Consider the following 21,324-nt stretch of genomic DNA (forward strand, 5'->3'; position numbering starts at 1 on the left):
TCTTCCTTCCTTATTCCTCTCCATGTCTAAAATCCCACATCCTCTCAAGCCCAGAGGCTCTCCACCTCCACACAGTCCGCAAGACGAGTCTCCCATCAGAGACCAAGCACTCACCATGTCATTCCAAAATCCTGCCACCTCATCTACACCAGCGATGGCACCTAACCATCCCAGCCAGCAACCAAACACACCAGGCTCCTGCGCTCTACGCCTTGAAAACCTCGAACAACAAACCTCCACCACGAAGAGCGAGCTGATGGCATCAATCGCGGCAGACATCTGCGCAACCTTCATAAGCATCGCCAAGTACTCCGAAGAAGGCACACTCCAGGCGCAGCACACCGACGTGATCGACAAAGTGATCCAGACGATCCGCGACACGGACATCAAGCAGCGACACTCACTCGATCGACAGGTGGGCCGGCTGCGCAAGGAGAGGAAGTGGATCCAGAAGAAGTATTCGCGACTCGCCGGGCAGGCGGATGGCCTGGGCCGCGCATACCAGATGAAGATGCGGAAGCTGAGAGTCTCGTTAAAAGAGGCGCAGGGGGAGGTGGCGCGGCTACGAAGTGAGCGGGACATGCTGCGAGATTGCTTAAAGAAGGAGGTCATTGGGGAGGGTGCTTCAAATGACAATGTCGATGGGGGATTTGAGGTTGATGTGGGGGAGGATGTCGACGGGGAATACGAGATTGCGGAGAGTGGAGATGAGACTGTGAAGAAGGGAGATCTTTGATGTCTTTCAGACATCCCTCAGACACCCCTCACATATCTCTCAGGTGTTTCTCAGGTGTTTCTTAGTTTTCTTTGAGCTTTCTTTCAGCTTTCATGCGAAACCGTTTACACATTCTCTTTGTTTGGCCCTGACTTTCAGGGCAAAAGAGATCTGCCCCATGTCCATTTCGAAAATCTGAATTTAAAAACCGAAGGCACGGCGGAGAGCTAGTCAAGAATGTTAACCATAGGCCGATTCGTGGCTTCAGCTTCCCTTCCTCAATTCGTTACCCACAGCTATGACAAGCAGTACAGAATTGAGAAGTAAGTTCTGTAAAAAAAAATAACACTCATTTCAACTTTATGCCCTTGCAAATACTATAGTAATATATGTAAGCATCGGATTTGCCAATAAATATTAGTGTCATATCTGAATCTGAATGTCGGCTTCTGAGTTCCGAGGTCTGAATCGGCATTTGATGGCGACATCTGGGAATGTGACTTGGTATCCTTCGCTTGTTTCAGTTGATTATAAGGCGATAATCACTATGGAAAATCTAGCCCATCGGAACCGAGAAATCCAAATGTCGGAAATTGCCAGTCGGAATCACAGTAGATCACCGATCATAAGCAAGTGCATGGTCGTCTACGTCCAACCTCGGCATCTTCAATAGGCGCAGGCTGATTCGGCCCGCGGATCCACCGACTTTCCATGTGGAAAGTCCGGGGAGTCACTTTTTTCGAGTCTCCTTTCTCTTTTCTTTCCTGTCCTTTTTCTCTTTCTTTTCTCTTTCTGATCTCTTTCTGATCTTCAATTCGTTCACTTAAACCTCTTCGAACGATCCATCTCGAAACCGACGTGGAGTTTGTTCAATTTCTTCCCGAGCAACATACCCCGGGCCCGCGTTATCGGCCGAAACCGAGAATGAGCACTCACAACTATGATGCCGTCCGCAAGGACATCGCCGCTATCCTGCAGAAGCCCGGTTATGATGATGGCAGCGCAGGACCCGTCTTCGTGCGGCTAGCATGGTAAGTAAATGTGATTCTCGTAGCCTTGTCGGTTCTCGGTCGGGTCGGGGGCCTTCGGATCGGCGGCGATAAGCCTCTCTCAACGCAATGTCACTGACAATGATTTCCAACAGGCACTCGTCTGGCACATACGATGCCGAAACCGACACCGGTGGTTCCAACGGAGCAGGCATGCGATACGAAGCAGAGGGTGGCGATCCCGCCAACGCCGGCCTGCAGCACGGACGGGCATTCCTAGAGCCGATTAAAGCGAAGCACCCCTGGATCACGTACTCTGATCTGTGGACTCTGGCCGGCGTAGTGGCGATCAAGGAGATGGGCGGACCCGATATCCCCTGGCAAGGTGGACGAACAGATCTGATCGGCGACACCAAGCTGCCGCCACGTGGACGTCTGCCAGACGGAGCCCAGGGCGCCGACCACCTGCGATTTATCTTCTACCGCATGGGTTTCAACGATCAGGAGATCGTAGCGCTGACGGGCGGACACAACCTTGGCCGGTGCCACGGCGACCGTAGTGGATTCGAGGGTCCGTGGGTGACGAACCCGACGCGATTCTCCAACTCTTTCTTCAAATTGCTGCTCCAGCTTGACTGGAAGCCGCGCAAGATGGCGTCGGGTAACACGCAGTTTGTGTATGAGGATCCCGATGCTGAGGAGGACGAGGAGCCGTTGATGATGCTGCCGACTGATATGGCGCTTTCGACGGATCCGGTATTTGCCCCGTGGGTTAAGCGGTATGCCGAGGATAAGGAGTTGTTCTTTGATCACTTCTCCAAGGTGTTTGCCAAGTTGGTTGAGCTTGGTATCCAGCGTGATGCTCAGGGTGCCGTGACCAACACTGACGGCAGTCTCGGTGGATATGTCTCAGCACCGAAGAAGAGCGACACTGCTACCGGCCCGCCCAGAGCGCGTCTGTAGAGTGTCATCTTTTTGTTGTTTTTTTTGGCTTGTTTTTGGATCAATTCCCCACTGCGTTGCTAGATATGGACTGTAGACAGCAGGATTTGGATGTGTAAATAGATCATAGATCATAGAATGTGATTAAGATAAATGGTGGATGTCTGGCTGTTAGTATGTATGTCGTAGGTAGTTATTGAAGTAATGGAAATATAGGGAAGAAATAGAAAAGAAGAGGGAAAGGGGGAATCCTGAGTCTGGGGTAAGACTGCGGGGAAATGCGCACGGCTACCTCTCATGGAATATATAATACTATACCAGTATGTAACTAACTAGTACACCTGTTATTATGTAGTACATGGAGTACTTATGATTTTACATAACTAACTAGTTACTTAATATTAGTACTAAGTATACTATCTCGTGTTATACAGACTCGGGCCTCGGGTATATCAAATAAGAGCTCGCTGATTGGCAGACGGCCGTGTTGACTAGTATCAACAGTATTAACGGTGTATATCGAAATTTAGAAATGACCTAAATATTACGCCTTCAGGCATTTTCGCAACAATTTCAATTCAGCGATCAGTAGAGGGGATGTTGTTTGCATGCGTGTATACCACGCTTCAATCGTAGTGTCCGAGTGGTCAAATTCATCTCTAATTAGCTCTAGGAACGTCTTCTTTAGACAAACATCTTATTGGTTTATAAGAGAGCCTAATAAAGCCCTTCATATAACAATAAATCTGAATTACGAATTATCCTTTTATCCCCATTATACTAGTTACAGACTGGCAGACTCTATGTAGTAGTCTAATACTACGTATTATCCTGCACTTCTTATTTCATCAAGGTTCAGCCCTAGATAGTAACAAGCAAGGAGTCATGGATCTGAATTGCAATAGAATACTGTCTAGATACAAAAGAAAATTGCAACATTTGCTGGGGATATCGAGCAATTTGTAATGTTGTTCAACCCTAGACAACCTTAAAAGGGCCCTCGCCCTCACTGACAGGGCAGCCAGCACTGTCAGAATCAAATTCGATGGCACAGGAAGCATCTGTACCAATGGCGATGCCAATGAATTTTGTGTTCCTTATTCCCACACCTTTGCCGATGGCTATGCCTTGATCGTTTCTGACCTCGCACTCCTCGGGGGTGCCTGCGAAGTCGGCCTTGCAGTAGAACTTGAGTGCTTTATTCCAGCAGGCGCCCTCCATAGTCCACTCGCGGCCGTCGTATTGTTGACAGGCTGAATGGTCGCCGGGCCAGCCGTTTTCGTAGATGGGGTTGCCATCCTTGTTGAGGATTGTGAAGCCCGAGTCATAGTTAGACCCGGCACTGCCACCGTCAGGACCGGAGATTGACGCAAATGAACCAGATGACCAGACGGCCCTCAGGCGTTCGCCGTACACGGTTCCAGAGGTAGCCATCAGGCAAAGAAGAGTGGCACGGAGAGAAACCATGATTATGTTGTGAAATTTGAGATTTGAGGATTGAAGTGTTATAGTTTGTAGTTGGTTGGGATTGGTTGTTGTTGATACCCTCATCTTGATGGTGCTGTTCAGGGGTCTTTATACTTCCTCGACTTCCTCCAAGATTCATGCATTGCCTCTGAAAGCTGCCTTGCATCCTGCACTGCTTTCATAGTAAGATGACATCATGAGTTGACAATATCTAACAGATAGAGCAGTGGAATAAAGTAGTGAAGCAGTGAAGCAGTGTCCATTATATCGCCCCAACCCAGTTAAAACCTCCAGTACCGACATAGCCCCAAAGCCCATAGTAATTCCCATGCCCGCCAAGTTCTACTTGAGGAAATTTCAATAGACAATCTGCAATGCTCTCTCCTTTGTCTGCGAAAGCTCAATGCCAAGATAATGGGGAAGCGGCTAAGCCGAGCGCCACCAACAGTAGGCGTTTTTAGGTGGACTATAACGGCCATTGAATTGCAGCTCATCGTCCTCCGTCCCCGGAAATGATCCAAAGAGGCAGCTACCCCGGGCCAACCCCACTATCACGAGAACCGCTTTGGAGACTGCGGAAACTGAGACATCCTGCTTGACTGGCCCGAGAAATCTGCGAAAGGAGCTATGGGGTAGGGTAGGATGAAAGCGTGTGGACTCTACTGTACCGAGAAGGAGGAGACTACAATTAAAATACTTCGTATATTGCATAGCATTGTAATCGACCCCAAGCCAAATGATCTACCCAACTAGACTCATCACCTCTTGGCGGCAAGCAATTGTACAATGGAAGACTTAGTATTTTAGGGCATCATTTCTTCAAGAATTCCTAGGCCTCGCGGCCCTTCATACGTCGCGAGCTGCAGGGACTACTAAACCAGGTAAGATCATCTACTGGGGCTGATTCCTCGTTTATGTAGATCCCCGGACCGCTCTTGGCGGGGATTTTGATCGTCAAGCTGGATTCCTATTTCGGTTGCCATCCATGGATGTTAGTTCGGAATGAATAGCCTTTGCCTTTGCCAGGAATCTTGTGGTTCCGTGAAGTCTATTTCTATATTTTATTTTGACCTCTTCTTCTTGCCAGAGATTGTTGTCAGGGTTGTGGCCCTTACGGTTGTGGCTTAGCCATCTTTTCTCCCAATTTGGGATGAATTTGTCAAATGATTTCGAAAAATGGAGCTTTGTTTGCTCTGTTCAATTGGTTCTTGAAAAGTGAGAGTTTCAGCCCAAGATATAGCACTTGGAGGTGCTATTCTTGATGGAACTTGATGAATATCGATAAATATCGATGAACTTGAAGGATCTTGATAAAAGTATAGCACTTTGTAGTGTTATCGTTGATAGAAATAATGAATTCTTGATGAATACGTGTATTGATGGATTCAGGGCTAGAAAAAAACGGCATCATAACCTCTTTTGGCTACCAGCAACTGTGGGAAAAAGAGGAAGAAGTAATCATGATCTATACAATCTATCAAAGCAGGATATTTATCCATGAATACTCTGAAGCCAACGATGATCCAACAATAATAACATAAATCAAGGCAAATCAGTTTCATCTGCATCACTATCACCAGGCTTCCATGTTGGATCGGTGTTTTTCTTTTTCGAATTCCTCAACCCCGGTCTTCTTGATACCTTCGGCTTGGCCTCTTCCTGTTTCTTCTTGCCTTCCTTTTGTCTTTGTTGTTTATAGTAGTCCTCTCTCGTCCATTTCGGGTCTTTCTCCAGTACTTCACCTTCATCTTGTTCTTGTTCTTCCTGTTCTTCCTTCTTTTCGAGCTCTCTTTGTTTTCTCCGCTCCTCTTTCCTCTTCTTGTCGAGTTCCTCTTTCTTCTTCTTGTCGAGTTCCTTTTGTTTTTTCCGTTCCTCTCTCTTCTTTAGATCGAGCTCCTCTTGCCTTTTCCGTTCCTCTCTCTTTTTTCGATCATCGTCCTGTTTCTTTTGCAGCATCTCTATCTTCTCTCGGTCGAGTTCCTCCTCTTCCTCTTCGTCCTCGACATCACTAAACCTGTGCCTGAAGCTAAATCCATGTATCTTCTCTGCACGCAGGGCATGTTTCTCCCTTGAGGTCAAGGCCTGCTTTGAAATAGCGTAGTTTGCTATCGCGGACTTCTTAAGTCTATTACCATGCGTACTGCGGAAGTGTCGGCTTCGAAGCTCAGGCATAGTCTCATCCGCATCTGGCATGGTAATATCTGACCACCCGTTGCCCGTACGGTTGCCCAGTTGGGGCGACATAGGCAGCTCGGGGAAATCCAAAGCTCCTTCCTCGCCAGGTAGACCTGAAGGCCACATGTCGGGGGTTGGAACGAGCCAGCGTGGACTTTGCATCATCGACTTGAACATATGGTTCTTGGTGGGATCCTCAGTTGGGTCTTGATCAGTGTTTGATGGGTTATCAAATACTGTCATGTCCAAGAATGAGGACAAGTCGAATTCCGGAGGTGTGGTGGTGGAGAAAAGTGATGGATCAATGAGCGATGGGTCAATGACCAATGGATCAAGAAGCGCCGGGTCAATGTGAATGGGTGGCAGAGAGGGTGCAGGAGTCTGTGCAGCGGCTGGGTTCGGGGATGTTCTCACTATTGCCCAGCCGGGATTGAATCTGCTGAAGCGTTCACCATTGTGTGAAAGTATACGAGGCCACGACTCCTGCTGCAATGGAGGAGTTAATCGCTCCCAAGGGATGTGCTCTTCGAGAACGTTCTTGTTCTCGCTCACGCAATTGCCCAGCTCCAACATCGCGTTGTTGGCCTTTGCCAAAAGGTCAACGGTGGGATTCATGATTCGCTCATAGAAAAGGAGCGGAATAGCATGATGGTTGACCCATTCAGTGGGTACTTTTTCTTCGCGTTGAAATGCTGGGATTCCACCGATAAGAACCCCGGAATTAACTTGGCTGTCGTACATCATAATATTCCCGTCATCTTTCTCGCCTCGTTTCGTATCTGTCCAAAACAGACGAGCATGGGATTCGTTGTTATAGATGCCGCCAATCCAACGATAGTGTGCGACCTGCTGCTTGTCTTCATAGTCTATGTAATTGAATCGGAGATTCTCCGTGTGATTTCGGATTCGCGTCTTGATATCAGATGTTACCACCAGACGCAGCGGGAGTTGACCGATCTTTCGTTCTCCAGTAACTCCCGCCGGATCACCACACTTAACACATCTGAAAGACTTTCGTGGGTAGAAACATCGCTCGATCAACACTTGCAGTTCTACTCCTTTTTCATCGCCCTGTTGGTAGCCAGGTAAAATGCAGGACCCTTGATGGGAGTTATAGAACGGAATCGCGAGTTGACATTTGCAAGGAGTCACTCGCTCAACGTGGAAATAGCGGAATTGGGCGAAGCTTCTCGTTGCCACTGACCATACCGCCCAGGGAGGAATCGGTTGTCCCATTTTCAAGTCGGGTGAGCCATCGATGAACATACGGAGCCATTCGTCACGCACAAATATAGAAGTCTTCTCGTCAAAGGTCTCCCAGCTCGCCATTGTCACTTCGATGAATGCTTTTTCGATATCTTTGAACTCAGCTGCTCGATTGTTTGCGCGATCTATCTTGGTACAACCAGCGTCGAGTAGCATTCCCGCTACAATAACAGCATCTGTTGCACAAGACATTGAATCCCAGATAGGGCCGCGGCCCCGGACCGGAAACAAGGTGCCATTTGGATCCCAATCAAAGGTCAATGGCGACAACTTCACATTCGCCGTGGTGGGGAATGATCCAAGTTTCAGCTTGAGCATATCCTTGTAAGACTGGGCGGTCCGGTGGCGAATGGGCTTTTCAGCAGACGGAATGGTTGGATCACGGTCCAGATCTGCATACACGATCTGCATCACAGCTCGTTCCACGGCGTCCGTAATCGCGCGCGTGTCAAGCGGGCCTGAGGGTTTCGGGATAACGGGGCTCAATTGGTGCTTTCCAATAGGGGCCACTGTGTGGGAAGGTGCCAGACCAGGTGTCCAGGTGAAAGTTGTGATATCGTCAGCAGCAAAGACGGGCTCTTGAAACGGCGGAGTTGGGGAACGAGGACGACCTCGGTAAGCAGGAGCACCGGGTGAAATTTGTCTCGAGCGCTTGCGACGGGGTTCCTTGTTTCCATCTGAACCCCGTTTTTGGCCTGGTGAAGGGTCCGGTATCTTCTTCCCCGGCGGATCTGTCAATGAATAGGCCGGTGAAAACTGGACTCCTGGGTTCATGTGGTGCAACAGATGCATACGAAGGATTTCATCTTGTTGCGCAGAGAGTGTTGGCGCCGGAGGTGGTGGAGGTGGGGGTGGTGTGTGCAAGCTGTCAACTGAGTACATATACTGTTGAATAAGGTAGTCGGGCATGTCTGGTGGCGCGTCATGAGGACGTATGTACGCATTCAAGATATGTGTGCTCACATCCGGAGGAGAATTGTACCATCTACTGAGTGGCTTTGGGCGCGGATTGAGGTCGTATCTCAAGAGTCGTGGTCCAGTATCTCGGTTAACATTTAGCATATCTAACCAAGTCTTCGGGCGATGACGTTCTTGCATGTAGTAGATGAGTTTGAACAAAATCATCTGCTGAACCTTGAGACTTTGCTTCTTTCTCGTTGTCATTGGGGTCTTAGTCAGTTCCTCATAATGAATTCCCCAGAAGTAATGCTTCAATAACACTTGCACCTGCGGGAGCTTCAAGGAACGACTATGACCCTGCGCAACAGTCCCAAACTTGACATTGAAATGTTCCCAGTCGTCAGGTGGATTGGGAAGACGGGTGAAATCATAAAGAGGTAAGGGCGGCGGCGGGTGGTCGAGTTCCTCCGGCTTCGACGGAAAGTCGGAAAGGGGAGGAATCTCGAGCGGAGAGAAATTACTCATCTCGACAAACTGATAGTGAAGGGAGGAAGGTCTGAAAATCTGCCTCAACGGGCTCAATCAAGAGCAATATCCTGATATTGGGGATGTCCTATATTGGTATGAGGAACTTGGAAACTATCAACCAAAGGCCGAAACGGTGCGAAACGGTGCGAACCAAGTCCTTTAATGGACAACGAGGAACATCCATTGTCCAATGTGCCAGCTTCAATGCCATCTTTGCCAACCGAAAGAAATAGAGTGCCATATTGTAGATGGTAAGCACGAGGTGAAAGAACACCCCGAGCGCCCCGGATCGAATACCCATGGTAACATCCTGTTTCTTGATGAACAAAGCATTTGGATCCCCAAACAAGGTTTAGGGCCAGGGCAGCATGGGCGTGGGGAATTCTATATTTGTCACATTAGCTCATACCTTGGTCGAGGTCAAATCCAGAGGATATCAAAGAACCGAGTAAAAATAGAAATGCACTTCTGATATCAACAACAGTGGGGCTCTGGGGTTCCTTTGACAAAACAAAGAACATGAATTATCAAAATCGAAGGCGGCATAGATTGGGGTTCCAGATCCAGTGCAGGTAGAGAATGCTATCTTGTTTGGCCGTGAGTCAACCTCACCCGAGTCTAGAAATGACTATCAAATTGCGGAAGTGTTCAGTATTGAGGTAGAAATCCTTGAAGTGTCCCCAAAAGCAAGAAACGGAAACTTCTAGCGTCGTCCGGCCCGAATTATATATATGGGCCAAATAATGTATGGGCCTGCGAGTGCCAATAGACTTAGAGCCGCGATGGAATGGCTCAATCAAAGTTCTTTAAAAAAAAAAAAAAAAAAAAAAACAAGTGACAAGAGATGACAGTGGCACACAGCAAATCAATATCTGGACCTCATGAAAGATTACTCGAAGCACAAAGAAACACTTTAACAGTGGCTGATAATTCCAAGAATTGGGTTCGTCACAGTTTCATGTCGAGGGAGACAAAGCCGTCTGTCAGGGCTTTGGGTAAGATACGCGTAAATAACAGAGCTAATTACCTGAATCTAACACTGAAATTAACACTCATGTGACTTCACATGATCTACTATATGGACTAGCCATTTTAGGCCTAGCCCATAACAAGCGAGCCCTCGTCCAAATCAGGTTAGCGCCCCAATTACCCGATCCCACAAGCAAAGTCACTCAGTTGGACTTCCTCTCTCCATCCCTCTGTCGACAACCCATCGCGATCCTCGCCCATCGCCCATCATGTGTACGTGACGACCCCTCCTTTCAATCTGAGAGCATTATATGATATACAACCACGAATTTGCCAAAAAAAGAAGCCCAGGAAACGGTGGCGGAGACGGCGGTTCTCGAAATTGAATGTTGGCTAACATGGAATTTCTCGATAACAGCGCTCGTGACCGGCGAGAAGACGAACTTCCAGTTCATCTTGCGTCTGCTCAACACCAATGTTGACGGCAAGCAGAAGATCATGTACGCGCTGACCCAGATCAAGGGTGTCGGTCGCCGTTACTCCAACCTGGTCTGCAAGAAGGCCGATGTCGACCTCACCAAGCGGTACGTTCGCCACAACCCCCATCGAATATGCAATCATTCCTATCCGTTTGTCATTGGAGGAAACCTTGAAAGAGAGAATGGGGCAGTTTGGACCTGAATCGACACACGGAATATCGCACAACAATCGCACAAATATCATAAGACCGGCAAAGCTGACAAGACACTTTCTATAGTGCTGGTGAGCTCACCACCGAAGAGCTCGAGCGCATCGTGACCATCCTCCAGACCCCTACTCAGTACAAGATCCCCTCGTGGTTCCTCAACAGACAGCGCGACATCACCGATGGCAAGGACACCCAGGTTGTCTCCAACGGTCTCGACTCCAAGCTCCGTGAGGATCTTGAGCGCCTCAAGAAGATCCGCTCCCACCGTGGTCTGCGTCACTACTGGGGCCTCCGTGTCCGTGGTCAACACACCAAGACCACTGGTCGTCGCGGTCGCACCGTCGGTGTCAGCAAGAAGAAGGGCTAAATCATTCTGTTCGTTTTTTTGCCGGGGGTTCTTGGAGGGATTCCGTTATTTCCGGTGTGTTTCTATGGGCACTCGTGGGACCTTTTCCCCGCTGTCAAAAAATTGAAAATGAACCATACCAATGAAATGAACCGATCTTTTCGATATGTGTACTTTGCTCTCGGCCCTAGGTTTTGATGGGATCATCTATTGTGGATCAATTTGCCCACTTTATGATCCTGTCTCAATCCTCGGCCCTCGTAGGGTAGAATATCTTGCAAGGCTCCATGGTATACTTCGGAGAATACCTTGCTGTGGGGTAGGATGTCCTAGACCGTCGGTGTGGGACAAGGCCTAAGCCATCGATCAACAACTATGGGGCACTGAGATTAATATATCCGTCCATCTGCGCCTATCTACGCCTATCACCACACCCGCACTCATATAACTCATACATCCATGGAGGTCTACACTACACTCAATATATGTACATCAAGCTCTACGACCTTTACGCTCTATGACTGTTTATACTCGATGTTCAAGTCTATCCAAAATTGTTTGAATTCAAAAGTTGTCTAGTCGTATATACTAAACAGAAGCCAAATCACCGAAAATCAGCAGGAAAACACATGACACCGAGTATACGGCCTTTCTGAGTTTCCCGGATGATTCGGTGTCAAATTGTACGCAAACAGCAAGTCACAAAATCAATAACACGCAGTGTAATGATATATTCATCAACGCATTATATCAGAGCACCTCGGTCGAGTGTTTAGAACCACTCGCCACCGATCCAGCGGTTGAAGAACTCCAGACCAGACTCAGGCTGGTCCATGGGAACCATGTGGCCACCGCCGAAGATACGCATAAAGGTGAAGTTGCCGTGGGACTTGATCTGGCCGATCTTCTTGCCAACATGCTCGTTCTGCACAATCTTGAGGTCCTCAAGCTTGGCGGAAGCGAACTCCTTCTGGCCAGGCCACTCAAGAGCCTCGGACCAGGCCTTGTTGCCAAGCCAGTTGCAGATGAAGTCAGCATCGCCGGCGTAGATCAGGACGGGGATCTGCTCAAGGAGACCGGGCACGAGGCGGTGGTAAGGCTTGAACCAATCGCCATTGAAGAGGAAGTTACGGTTGATGTCGAAGTTGCATGAGTCGTAGCCATCAACCTCGGCACCGACAGCCTCGCGCACGCTTTCCTGGTTAAGGTATTCGCTGATGTAGCCCAGGCCCTTGTAGCACAGGTTGCTCGTGTCCTCACACTTGCCACGAACATCGTAAACGTTCTGGCCGGTGCGCTGGTAGGGGCCAAGCATGGCGTTGTTGCAGTAGATCGAGGCGGGGACGCAAACCCAGGGGCTCTCGCTATTGTAGCAGGACTGGATCATGCTTTGGCAGCGGGACAGGGAGTTGTCCATGGACTGGCAGGTACTTTTATCCAGAACAGCGGGGTAACCACCCTCACCGCAGGCCATGGGGCGGTAGTACTCGTACTGAGTAAGACCGTCGGTGAGGCCGTTGCCAATGAGAACAGACTTGAGGTTGATGTTGCGCTTCTTGTGGGAGAGAATCTCCGAAGCCATGACAGGGATGTAGTGGCCAGCGTAGGACTCGCCAGCAATGTGGAAGTCCTGTGTAGCGTACTCGGGGAATTGCTTGAAGAACAATGTGAGGAGAGCATAGACGTCCTTGCTAGCAGCAACAGTGTCGCTGACGGAGGAGCCACTGTAGGAGTAGCCGACATTAATGGGCTGGTCCAGGAAGATCACAGAGGCATTGTTGTTCCAGGAGAAGTCATTATAAATAGGCTTGATCTTAGAATTGATGGAGCTGGGTCCAAGTTCCATGAAAAGTCCGGTGAGGGACGAGCAGCCGGGACCGCCGTTCAGCCACAGGACAACAGGGTCGTTCTTGGGGTCATTGCGAGACTCGAAGAACCCTTTCGGAGGTTAGATAAACTCTAGATAATAAACGGACATTTTCCAAACTCACAGTAAAACAGATGCTTGTCGTTCTCGTTGTCATCTAGGTAACCACTGTACTGCTTCACACCGGGATCAATGCCGAGGGCGCTGGGGTCAACCTTCTTGGCGCGGAGGTTGTAGTCCTCCAGCCTGCCATCAACCTCACGTTCGTTGGTGCCCTCAGCACCAGAGACCCAGATGTCTTGGACTTCGGCACCACTGACATGATAATCCCAGTGCGAGTCAGGGCGGCGGGTGTGCTTCTTGGGCAGGGAAAGCAAGGGAGCGCTCTCCATGGATTCCGGGAAGTAGTTAGAGACTTCCTCCCAGAGCTGACGAGCCTCACCAGAGAGAGACTTGAACTGGTCTTGGAGGTGCTGCAGAGGCTTGAATGCATCCGCACCCTTCTGGGCTACGTTCTCCGCATACTCCCTGTGAGCTCCGAGCACCTGCTGGAAGGGCGGGGTGGCGGCCGAAGCAGCTCCCGCCAAGAGAGTGGCGGACAGGACTCTCATAACTGTGTTTAAGGATTTCACAGCAAGAATGATGCTGATGAGTTGGTGATGATGAGCGGGTACCTTGGGGTCTGGAGATAGGCACCTCTTATCAGTAACCTGTTGCGGGAATGGCTCTCAAAAATAAGCCAAAGGAAGATTGTCACCTACACTTTGATGATACCGCAAGATAGTTGATAATTGAAATAAAGGCGAGGAGTTCGATGAAGCAAGACGGTGATGTCCTGCGCTTGTGAGATGAGGAGAAGCAGGTCCCTGGGCCGATGACGCCGGGAAGGTCGATAAGACGAGACGGCCGAGCCAATCAGATGACCGCAAGAGGGGGTCCGACCCCATGACCAGGATGAGTCAGCATGAGTCACGGGGTTCCAAGGTTGCGAGGGGCACGAGCTTGTCGACTAAGCCTTTTTGGGTAGATTTCCTGACGCAAATCAACTTTTGATACTTTGTACTCAGCCTACATATATCCTTCAATCTTGACGGTGTCATTCTTTTGGAAATAGTATCCCAAAACATATCTTGAATATCGCCACATTTTCTGGTCTCTGTTTTCCTCACTGAAGCAACCAGGCCTCAGCGGCTTCACACACCCAAAATGCCCATCAACCAACCCTCCAACCAGATCAAATTCACCAACGTGTCGGTAGTCCGACTAAAAAAGGGTACATAGCTGTCTTATCTATATCGCCTTGGTTTTTCTAACCTATTATATCAATACAGGCAAGAAGCGCTTTGAACTCGCCTGTTACAAGAACAAACTGCTCGAATACCGATCCGGCGCTGAAAAAGATCTCGACAATGTCCTCCAAGTCCCAACCGTATTCCTCTCCGTCTCCAAAGCACAAACCGCCCCATCAGCAGAGCTAGCAAAAGCCTTCGGGACCGGTACCCCACGAGAGGAAATCCTCCAAGAGATCCTCCGTAAAGGCGAAGTGCAAGTCGGCGAGCGTGAGCGCAAAGACATCCTAGAGCGAGTAGAGAAGGAAGTACTGGATATTGTATCGGGGCGACTAGTCGACCCCTCAACCAAGCGCGTGTACACATCGGGAATGATCCACAAGGCGTTGGATCAATTAACCTCGGCCAGCGGACAACAACAGACACAAGCGAGCGGGGAAGCGAATGGAGATAGCGAAGAGAAACCCTCTCAACCGAAGAAGCCACTCTGGACGGGAGTTTCGGCGAACCGCTCGGCGAAGAGTCAAGCGTTGGATGCCATGAAGGCTCTCATCGCTTGGCAGCCGATCCCCGTTATGCGGGCTCGCATGCGTCTTCGTGTGACATGCCCAGTGTCCCTACTGAAGCAATCTGTCAAGGCTGCCCCAGGTGCCACGTCGAATAAGGAGAAGGAAGCCCCCTCCGGTGGCTCAAAGAACAACAAGAAGGGGAATAAGGGATCGAAGAAGTCTGCTAAGAGGGATGATTCAGACATCGAGGCTGATCAGTCTGATGTGGAAGCTACTCCCAAGGCCCCGAGTACTGTCAAGGACAAAATCATGGCTTTCATCGAATCGGTTGAATCGCAAGAAGTCGTTGGTGGAGATGAATGGGAGATTGTTGGCTTTGCTGAGCCCGGTGCCTTTAAGGGATTGAATGAACTGGTGAGCAATGAGACCCGCGGAAGAGGCCGGGTTGAGGTTCTGGACATGTCGGTCACACATGAGGATTGAATTATGATGTTTGGTTTCTCTATTGGGCTTTACTGTACATGATATACCGATAAACCGATATACCGATATGATTGATGACAAAAAGTTAAAAAGAACCTTGGAATATACTGGATTTTGACATGCCATCTCATTCTGTCTCATTGGGGGAATACACTACAACATAGGGGTGAAGAAAGTCTATTCTCATGGAAAAAGCAAAGATGAGTGGCAGTCAAACAATGAACACACACTGCAGGGAAGGAAAACCTACATGGCATCAGCCAGCTCGTAAAAAAAAAGCCACTTAACGTAAGAGAGGATCTTTGCTAAAAGAGGGCAAGGATCTCAAGTACTAATAGTCTTGGGGCATATCATTAACTCGTAACAAGGAAGGAACTAAAAATATGATACAGGAAGACGTCTAGGATATAGACAAATGAAAGCAGGAAACCCAACGCCATTAATGAGAGAGAATTTGGTTATTCCCAACAAGAAGAGAAAAGAAATCAGTGATAATCATAACTCGTTCTTTTGCGCTTCAAGAAACTCAGATCTTCAACCCACGTATGCCAATATTATCACATCCAGTCACCATCAAAACCACATTCTTACCCGGGCCAAGTTCTTTAGCGAGATCCAGTGCCTTGGCTACCGCGTGACTCGAGTCAAGACCAGGCAAGATCCCCTCGTGGTGCTGAAGGGTTCTAAATCCGTCCAGGGCAACCGCGTCGGTAGCCGTGGAAATTTCAATTCGGCCAGAGTCCTTCCAATGGGCGACCTCAGGGCCCACAGTAGACAAGTTCATGTCTGGTGAAATGGAATGCGAGTCAAGGATTTGGCCATCGTGGTTTTGGAGCAGGAGAGTACGGGCACCCTGAAGTACCCCAAGCCCACCATCTGTCAGGGCAGCTGCCTTCGCGGCTTCCACGCCAACCAGACGAATAGATGAGTCATGAAGGAACGGTCTGAAGAGACCAATTGCACCGCTACCGCTGCCAACGGCGGTGACGAGGGCATCCGGCTGGCGACCTGCTGCCTCGTGCATTTGGGCTGCAACCTCCTCGCCTAGAAGGGCTTGGAACGTGCGAGCCAGGGTCGGCAGGGGACTGGGACCCACCGGGCTACCCATGAGGTAGTACGCAGCTTCGTGATTGCAGACCGCATATCGCAGGGCTTCTGTGATAGCAGCACGCAGACTTCCCATGCCGGAGGGGGTTCGAGCCGTCAGTACCTTAGCGCCGAGCGACTTCATCTCGAGCACGTCCTGCTCCTGGGCACTAGCGTCATCTGCACCAATGACGACCACACAGCGCAATCCCAGGCGTGCGCACATTGCAGCGGTGAGTTTGCCATGTTTGGCAGAGGCGCAATCCGTCACGATCTCAGAGCGGCCCATACGGCGAGCCAGCAGGAGCTGACCGATGATGTTGCGGGTCTTGTGGCTGCCGTATTCGTTCTTGTCCTCTCGCTTCAGCCAGATGGTAGCCCCTCCTGCCAGGCTGGTTAACTTCCCAGCCATGTGCAGTGGCGTGACACGGGCACGCTGGAACGTGGCATATTCTTCCCAGAACGAAGGGTCTGAGACGATAGCCTCGAAGAATGATGTCAGCTCGTATAGGAATCTCATTATAGATTCAGGGGCAAACCGGCCCCCATAGGAGCCATAGCCATCGAATGTAATCTGCGGGGCCCGCAGAGTGCCATCTGGCTGCAGGATGGGGGTATACGGTGTGATTGTGTTCAATCTCGATGTGGAGGTAGGCTTGGTAGGTGTTTCGGGGGGCGTAGAAGTGTTTCCAGTGATATTTGATAATGTCGTTGCTCTGGTTTCGCCATCTGAGGCATTTGTAGACTCGGTTTGTGTGCTACTATCGCAGCTCGAGGGAGAAACTGAAGGAGTACTGGACTGTACGCTGCCAAGCCCCTCCAGACAGGGACTGGCAACTCGTGCTTGAGCAATCGTTCTGCCAGTAGGCCTCAAGCGAATGGGTTCTTCCACATTTTCCGTGCCATGTGTCGTGGAATCAGTAGGTTCACATGATTTGGAAGAGGAAAAGCAAAGAAATCGGCGCAGAGAGCGAAACATGATGTGTTTTTATCCTTCGGATAAATGTAGAAGTTGGATTGATGTTTCGGTATAGTGATTGACAAACAAATCATAAAGAGCCATAGAAAACAAAGAGAATGAATTTGAGGCTTGACTATTAATACCATGCAGATAGAAGTTAGGGCATGGTACCAGTGGGCGAGAGGTGCATTAAGTACAGTGTGGACGTTCCTGCCTTAGGTCGGCATCTTTCAGCTCATCAGGCCAATTTAACGGAAAGTTCAATCTAGTCGGATTGCCTTTCTTGGCTAACTAGGTTAGCTGACTGGCTCTTCTAGCTTCTAAGGTTCACCTGCGAGTGAGTACATTTGGACTTGTAAGTATATGGCCGGTATTGTGATGTTACGTAGGGGCCGTAAACAAGTATGAACAAGTATATACCGCAGAGCGTAAATATCATTGAGTCTATTATTACAGAGGGACAATTCAGGGTGCGTAATATTTGCTTCATTTCTGTACATCATGGAACTACTACATGTATGTAACAGACTCCTCATACTGGCGGAAAAGGCAATAATCATCCAGACTCCCGAGGTCAATAGCTTCCTACTCTTCGAGACTTTTGCCTGCAATCTTGCTATTAGGAACTAGATGAGGATACTCCGTACTCTGTACGAGTATGGAGTAGTTCAATCATTGTTCCAAATAAGCGAGATCCTTCTAGATGCAATGAACCGCAGCGGTGACAGCAGTGAGACTCAGGCCCCAGCGCCAATGATGTACTTAATCCCTATGTAGTAGGATCATTCCACATCTTAATTGAGGCTTGCAACTTTGCAGGGATCTAGCTCCTTTTGGCACTAATGCCGATAATGTTGATTATCAATTTGGGGCCTCTCAAGGCAGAATCCCATATATGTTGTGTTACAACATGCGCACTCTCAGAATAGTCTTGTTGGTGTTCCACAAAGCGAGCCTTATCTCAGGCCAAATTCAAATCCACGACGTGATTCATTCCAGATCCCGCTCCACGTGTTACCGTTGCTGGGTCTTTCGAACGACTCGGCTCTTACAATGATCATTACTTTATCCCAAAAACGAGACATACTGAATTCAATAGAGTACAGGGGTATAATTCTGAGAGATCATATTTTTTCCATCGATGGGATGCTTCTACGCCCTCAATTGGCCTATAGGTCGTATTCACTCAAGGATCTCTTTCAGCCACATCTTTCATTCAACTACACATTTTTCTGGGTTTCTTTCAACAACAAATTTTACCTTTGCAAGTAGTACCTCGGAAATTATTGGGAAAATTGCTAACTCTCAATGAAAGAAAATGCAATCCGCCGACCAGCAGCTTTATCGTTGGCACATTGGATTTTTTTTTATTGGGTGTCACTTTCACCATCATAGCACGTTGGCATACGCCCATCACAAATTGTATGATTTACCAAACGGAGACGTACATAATAGGAGAACCTTAGAAGCTATTGGAATGTCTGTTTTTAGTGAGTGATTAGACGTCAAAATCCGGTAATGGGTCGGGGGGCGGGGCGACCCGTTCACGGATTTTGGCCACCCGCGGTCGAGTATAGGGCGACGAATAAGGCATTGCATGTGTATTTATCCGCTACTATGTACATAGTAACTACGGAGTATTAATTTCGACTTGCTAGTCTCATTTTAATACATATGTACTTAAGATCTAAGAGATAAACTTTTTGTAAACGGCGGACCTGTGAATTGCCTTTTTGGGTTTAGCACCCCAATACGCCGTCTCGTAACCTCCCTTCAATGCCCTCCGACATAAAAGACCCGTCTTCGCCGCTCGTCCTCACCTTCTCTCACCTTTACATTCTTCCTAACTCTCTATCTTGCACTCATCGCTGCGCCCCTGAAATTTCACACGCCCAATCGGACAACTCACTTGTCCCACCCGCCCTTATCCCTTCTTGTTTTCAGTCACAAACTACGGCTAAGCCCTTGTTGCCTTCACATTTCACCGTTGGGATCGAACTTATTTGGCCTCTTCGGTGCTTGTGTGAGGACGTTGCACGGCTTCAGTCTTCATAGCCTACTCGGTTTACAAATAGATTATCCTCTTGTCTGCTCTCGATCATTTCCCCTTATTCTCGATTCAATGATTTACTACGTCGCCAATTCCCCGTGACTCACCTCTCCAGAGCTTTCTAGTTGTGATCCCTACTCTATTATACCTTAGTTGCCTAGTGACTAGAGGTGCTGCGCCCTATCATAAATATCTAATAGCAAAAATACCTCACCGACGATCTCTTAGGCTCGTATCTAAACCTAGCCCCCGAGTAAGTAGTAACTATTGACTAGCCCCCGACAACTGCTAAGCACTAAAAGTATCCACCCCGCAATCCCGAGTAACTATACTTAATCGATGATCTTTTTAAATCAGCTATAAAATGGCTTCGTTAGGCAGAAGTGATAGGGAAAATTAGGTGAAGTATTCCAGAGGAAGTAGATAATCCATATAGGTAGATAGTCTGCGAGCCCAGCTGCAACTCCAGCCACCAACATACTCTATTGATGGAATTGGCAAATGCTCTCTCTGTCACGACATCGTATCCTTGTGATGGCTGGTTGTTGCGAGGTATTTAGAACAGAACACGGTCTGGTTCGTCTCGTGCAGCAGTGACTCCCGACCTCAGGTCCAGCACTACTTACCCAAGTAGGTATCTCATACGGACCCGCTGATAATCATTATATGAGCGATCCGATTCGCTTACAGAGTGCGAGAGTGGGGGTTGAATGAACTGAGTGTATATTCCGAAAGCTACTCGTATGTGTATAAAATGTGATATTTTAATAAAAAAAGGATTATCGTCGTTAAGTTAATGGGACACGTTGGGATCTGCACTTGACTTGCCTATTTCAGAAACATCGGATTGGCCCCCAATCACTTAAGGATGAAGATTGAGTGTGGCAATTGGTTGGACATCACCGCTCTCCCGCACACGCTTGTCCTCATCGGGTAGCAGAGATGCTGGGCCAGTCAACACGGCCATCTTGAAGGCCCAAGAACACATTCACTATAGCTGATGACGTCCAGAATGAGGCTGTGGGCTTGAGGCAAGGATAACGTCAATAACATTCCGAAGTACATAAATGGCACCAGATTTCTGTTTTACAAATGCCACTCAACAAGCCTTGTTCCATTTTCAATCACACTTTACCATACCTCAACGACTTCCTTCTCTTCTTCTTGTTCTTCTTCGTCTACTGCTCTCCATTACTACCACAATGGGTGCTCTAAGCTATTGGAACGGCATTGCTCTTCTTCAGCTCATCATATTTCCCATTATTCTCGTTGCTGCCATTTTCATTTGGAAGAGGACGGGCTGGAGAGTCGGCAGCAAGATCTGGCGATATGCCGTTACCCTCTCTCTCATCCGAATTGCTGGCAGTATCTCTTCGTTGTTGTCAATCAACCATAACTCCCATGGTATAGAAGTTGCCGTAGCAGTGTGCCAGCTGATTGGTATTGCGCCCCTTTTGCTAACGTTTATCGGTCTGCTGAGACAAATGTGAGTTGGCGACCGCGAAGGTCTTAATATCTCTGGGGTTGGAGACTAATAGTCATCATTCTAGTGATATGGATGAAATAATGCCTCCCAAGCCCATGAAATTAGTGACTATTGTCACCTTCATCGGCCTCGTTCTCGGTATCGCGGGAGTCAGCTCTGCCGACGACAGTAATGGTGGTTACAAGCCTGGCACGCTCGCAAAGTCAGCCATGGGAATATTCCTAGCCGTATTCGTCATCTTCATTCTCCTCAGTATTTGGCTATTCTATGAGCTAAGCTTTTCACTGCGAAGATTCCAAAAGAAGCTGTTTATTGCTATTGCCCTTTCTTCTCCCTTCTTGTTTGTTCGACTCCTCTACTCAGCGCTCAGTGACTACACTAGCATTGAAGCCTTTTCTCTTGATGGAAATGCCACTGTCTACCTGTGCATGGCTGTGCTGGAGGAAATCATTGCCATGAGCGTCACTATGGCCTTGGGAATATCAGCTGTGCTGGAGAAAGACTTCGTGAAGCTTACTCCAGTATCCCAGGAGGACACCGAGCAGAAACCTATGAGAGTGTGAGCCACACGCCATTTTCTGAATCTGGCTTTTTCACGAAGCAGGATG

At 48.6% G+C, this 21,324-nt stretch overlaps 10 protein-coding genes across 10 annotated transcripts; 5 read left to right on the forward strand and 5 right to left on the reverse strand.

The window, feature by feature from the left end:
• Positions 1-115: 115 nt before the first annotated feature.
• Positions 116-736, forward strand: N7471_000081 (uncharacterized protein; the record flags this gene model as incomplete). The annotated part of the gene is made up of 1 exon (XM_057272802.1): positions 116-736. The coding sequence occupies one exon, from the start codon at positions 116-118 to the stop codon at positions 734-736; it is 621 nt and encodes a 206-aa protein (XP_057140981.1).
• A 903-nt stretch (positions 737-1,639) lies between these two features.
• On the forward strand, positions 1,640-2,667 carry N7471_000082 (peroxidase; the record flags this gene model as incomplete). Its single annotated transcript, XM_057272803.1, has 2 exons — positions 1,640-1,746; positions 1,860-2,667. 2 exons carry the CDS (start codon positions 1,640-1,642, stop codon positions 2,665-2,667), a joined length of 915 nt encoding a protein of 304 aa, XP_057140982.1.
• Positions 2,668-3,624: 957 nt separating this feature from the next.
• N7471_000083 (uncharacterized protein) lies at positions 3,625-4,113 on the reverse strand (the record flags this gene model as incomplete). Its single annotated transcript, XM_057272804.1, has 1 exon — positions 3,625-4,113. One exon carries the CDS (start codon positions 4,111-4,113, stop codon positions 3,625-3,627), a length of 489 nt encoding a protein of 162 aa, XP_057140983.1.
• Positions 4,114-5,655: 1,542 nt separating this feature from the next.
• N7471_000084 (uncharacterized protein) lies at positions 5,656-8,979 on the reverse strand (the record flags this gene model as incomplete). The annotated part of the gene is made up of 1 exon (XM_057272805.1): positions 5,656-8,979. One exon carries the CDS (start codon positions 8,977-8,979, stop codon positions 5,656-5,658), a length of 3,324 nt encoding a protein of 1,107 aa, XP_057140984.1.
• Positions 8,980-10,080: 1,101 nt separating this feature from the next.
• On the forward strand, positions 10,081-11,480 carry N7471_000085 (40S ribosomal uS13 domain-containing protein; the record flags this gene model as incomplete). The annotated part of the gene is made up of 3 exons (XM_057272806.1): positions 10,081-10,222; positions 10,370-10,535; positions 10,709-11,480. Coding segments are annotated over 3 exons (606 nt in total), but the record flags the coding sequence as incomplete, so codon positions are not given.
• Positions 11,481-11,757: 277 nt separating this feature from the next.
• cp3 (carboxypeptidase C PRC1) lies at positions 11,758-13,463 on the reverse strand (the record flags this gene model as incomplete). The annotated part of the gene is made up of 2 exons (XM_057272807.1): positions 11,758-12,923; positions 12,977-13,463. 2 exons carry the CDS (start codon positions 13,461-13,463, stop codon positions 11,758-11,760), a joined length of 1,653 nt encoding a protein of 550 aa, XP_057140986.1.
• Positions 13,464-13,480: 17 nt separating this feature from the next.
• N7471_000087 (uncharacterized protein) lies at positions 13,481-13,799 on the reverse strand (the record flags this gene model as incomplete). Its single annotated transcript, XM_057272808.1, has 2 exons — positions 13,481-13,534; positions 13,614-13,799. The coding sequence occupies 2 exons, from the start codon at positions 13,797-13,799 to the stop codon at positions 13,481-13,483; spliced, it is 240 nt and encodes a 79-aa protein (XP_057140987.1).
• A 259-nt stretch (positions 13,800-14,058) lies between these two features.
• N7471_000088 (guanine nucleotide exchange factor SDO1) lies at positions 14,059-15,133 on the forward strand (the record flags this gene model as incomplete). The annotated part of the gene is made up of 2 exons (XM_057272809.1): positions 14,059-14,125; positions 14,184-15,133. The coding sequence occupies 2 exons, from the start codon at positions 14,059-14,061 to the stop codon at positions 15,131-15,133; spliced, it is 1,017 nt and encodes a 338-aa protein (XP_057140988.1).
• A 526-nt stretch (positions 15,134-15,659) lies between these two features.
• On the reverse strand, positions 15,660-17,198 carry N7471_000089 (tryptophan synthase; the record flags this gene model as incomplete). Its single annotated transcript, XM_057272810.1, has 1 exon — positions 15,660-17,198. The coding sequence occupies one exon, from the start codon at positions 17,196-17,198 to the stop codon at positions 15,660-15,662; it is 1,539 nt and encodes a 512-aa protein (XP_057140989.1).
• A 3,234-nt stretch (positions 17,199-20,432) lies between these two features.
• On the forward strand, positions 20,433-21,279 carry N7471_000090 (uncharacterized protein; the record flags this gene model as incomplete). The annotated part of the gene is made up of 2 exons (XM_057272811.1): positions 20,433-20,716; positions 20,781-21,279. 2 exons carry the CDS (start codon positions 20,433-20,435, stop codon positions 21,277-21,279), a joined length of 783 nt encoding a protein of 260 aa, XP_057140990.1.
• Positions 21,280-21,324: the final 45 nt, after the last annotated feature.

Source organism: Penicillium samsonianum, assembly GCF_028829775.1.
Source record: "Penicillium samsonianum strain IBT 33392 chromosome Unknown utg000001l_segment0_segment0, whole genome shotgun sequence".
In the NCBI taxonomy this organism is placed as follows: Eukaryota; Fungi; Ascomycota; class Eurotiomycetes; order Eurotiales; family Aspergillaceae; genus Penicillium; species Penicillium samsonianum.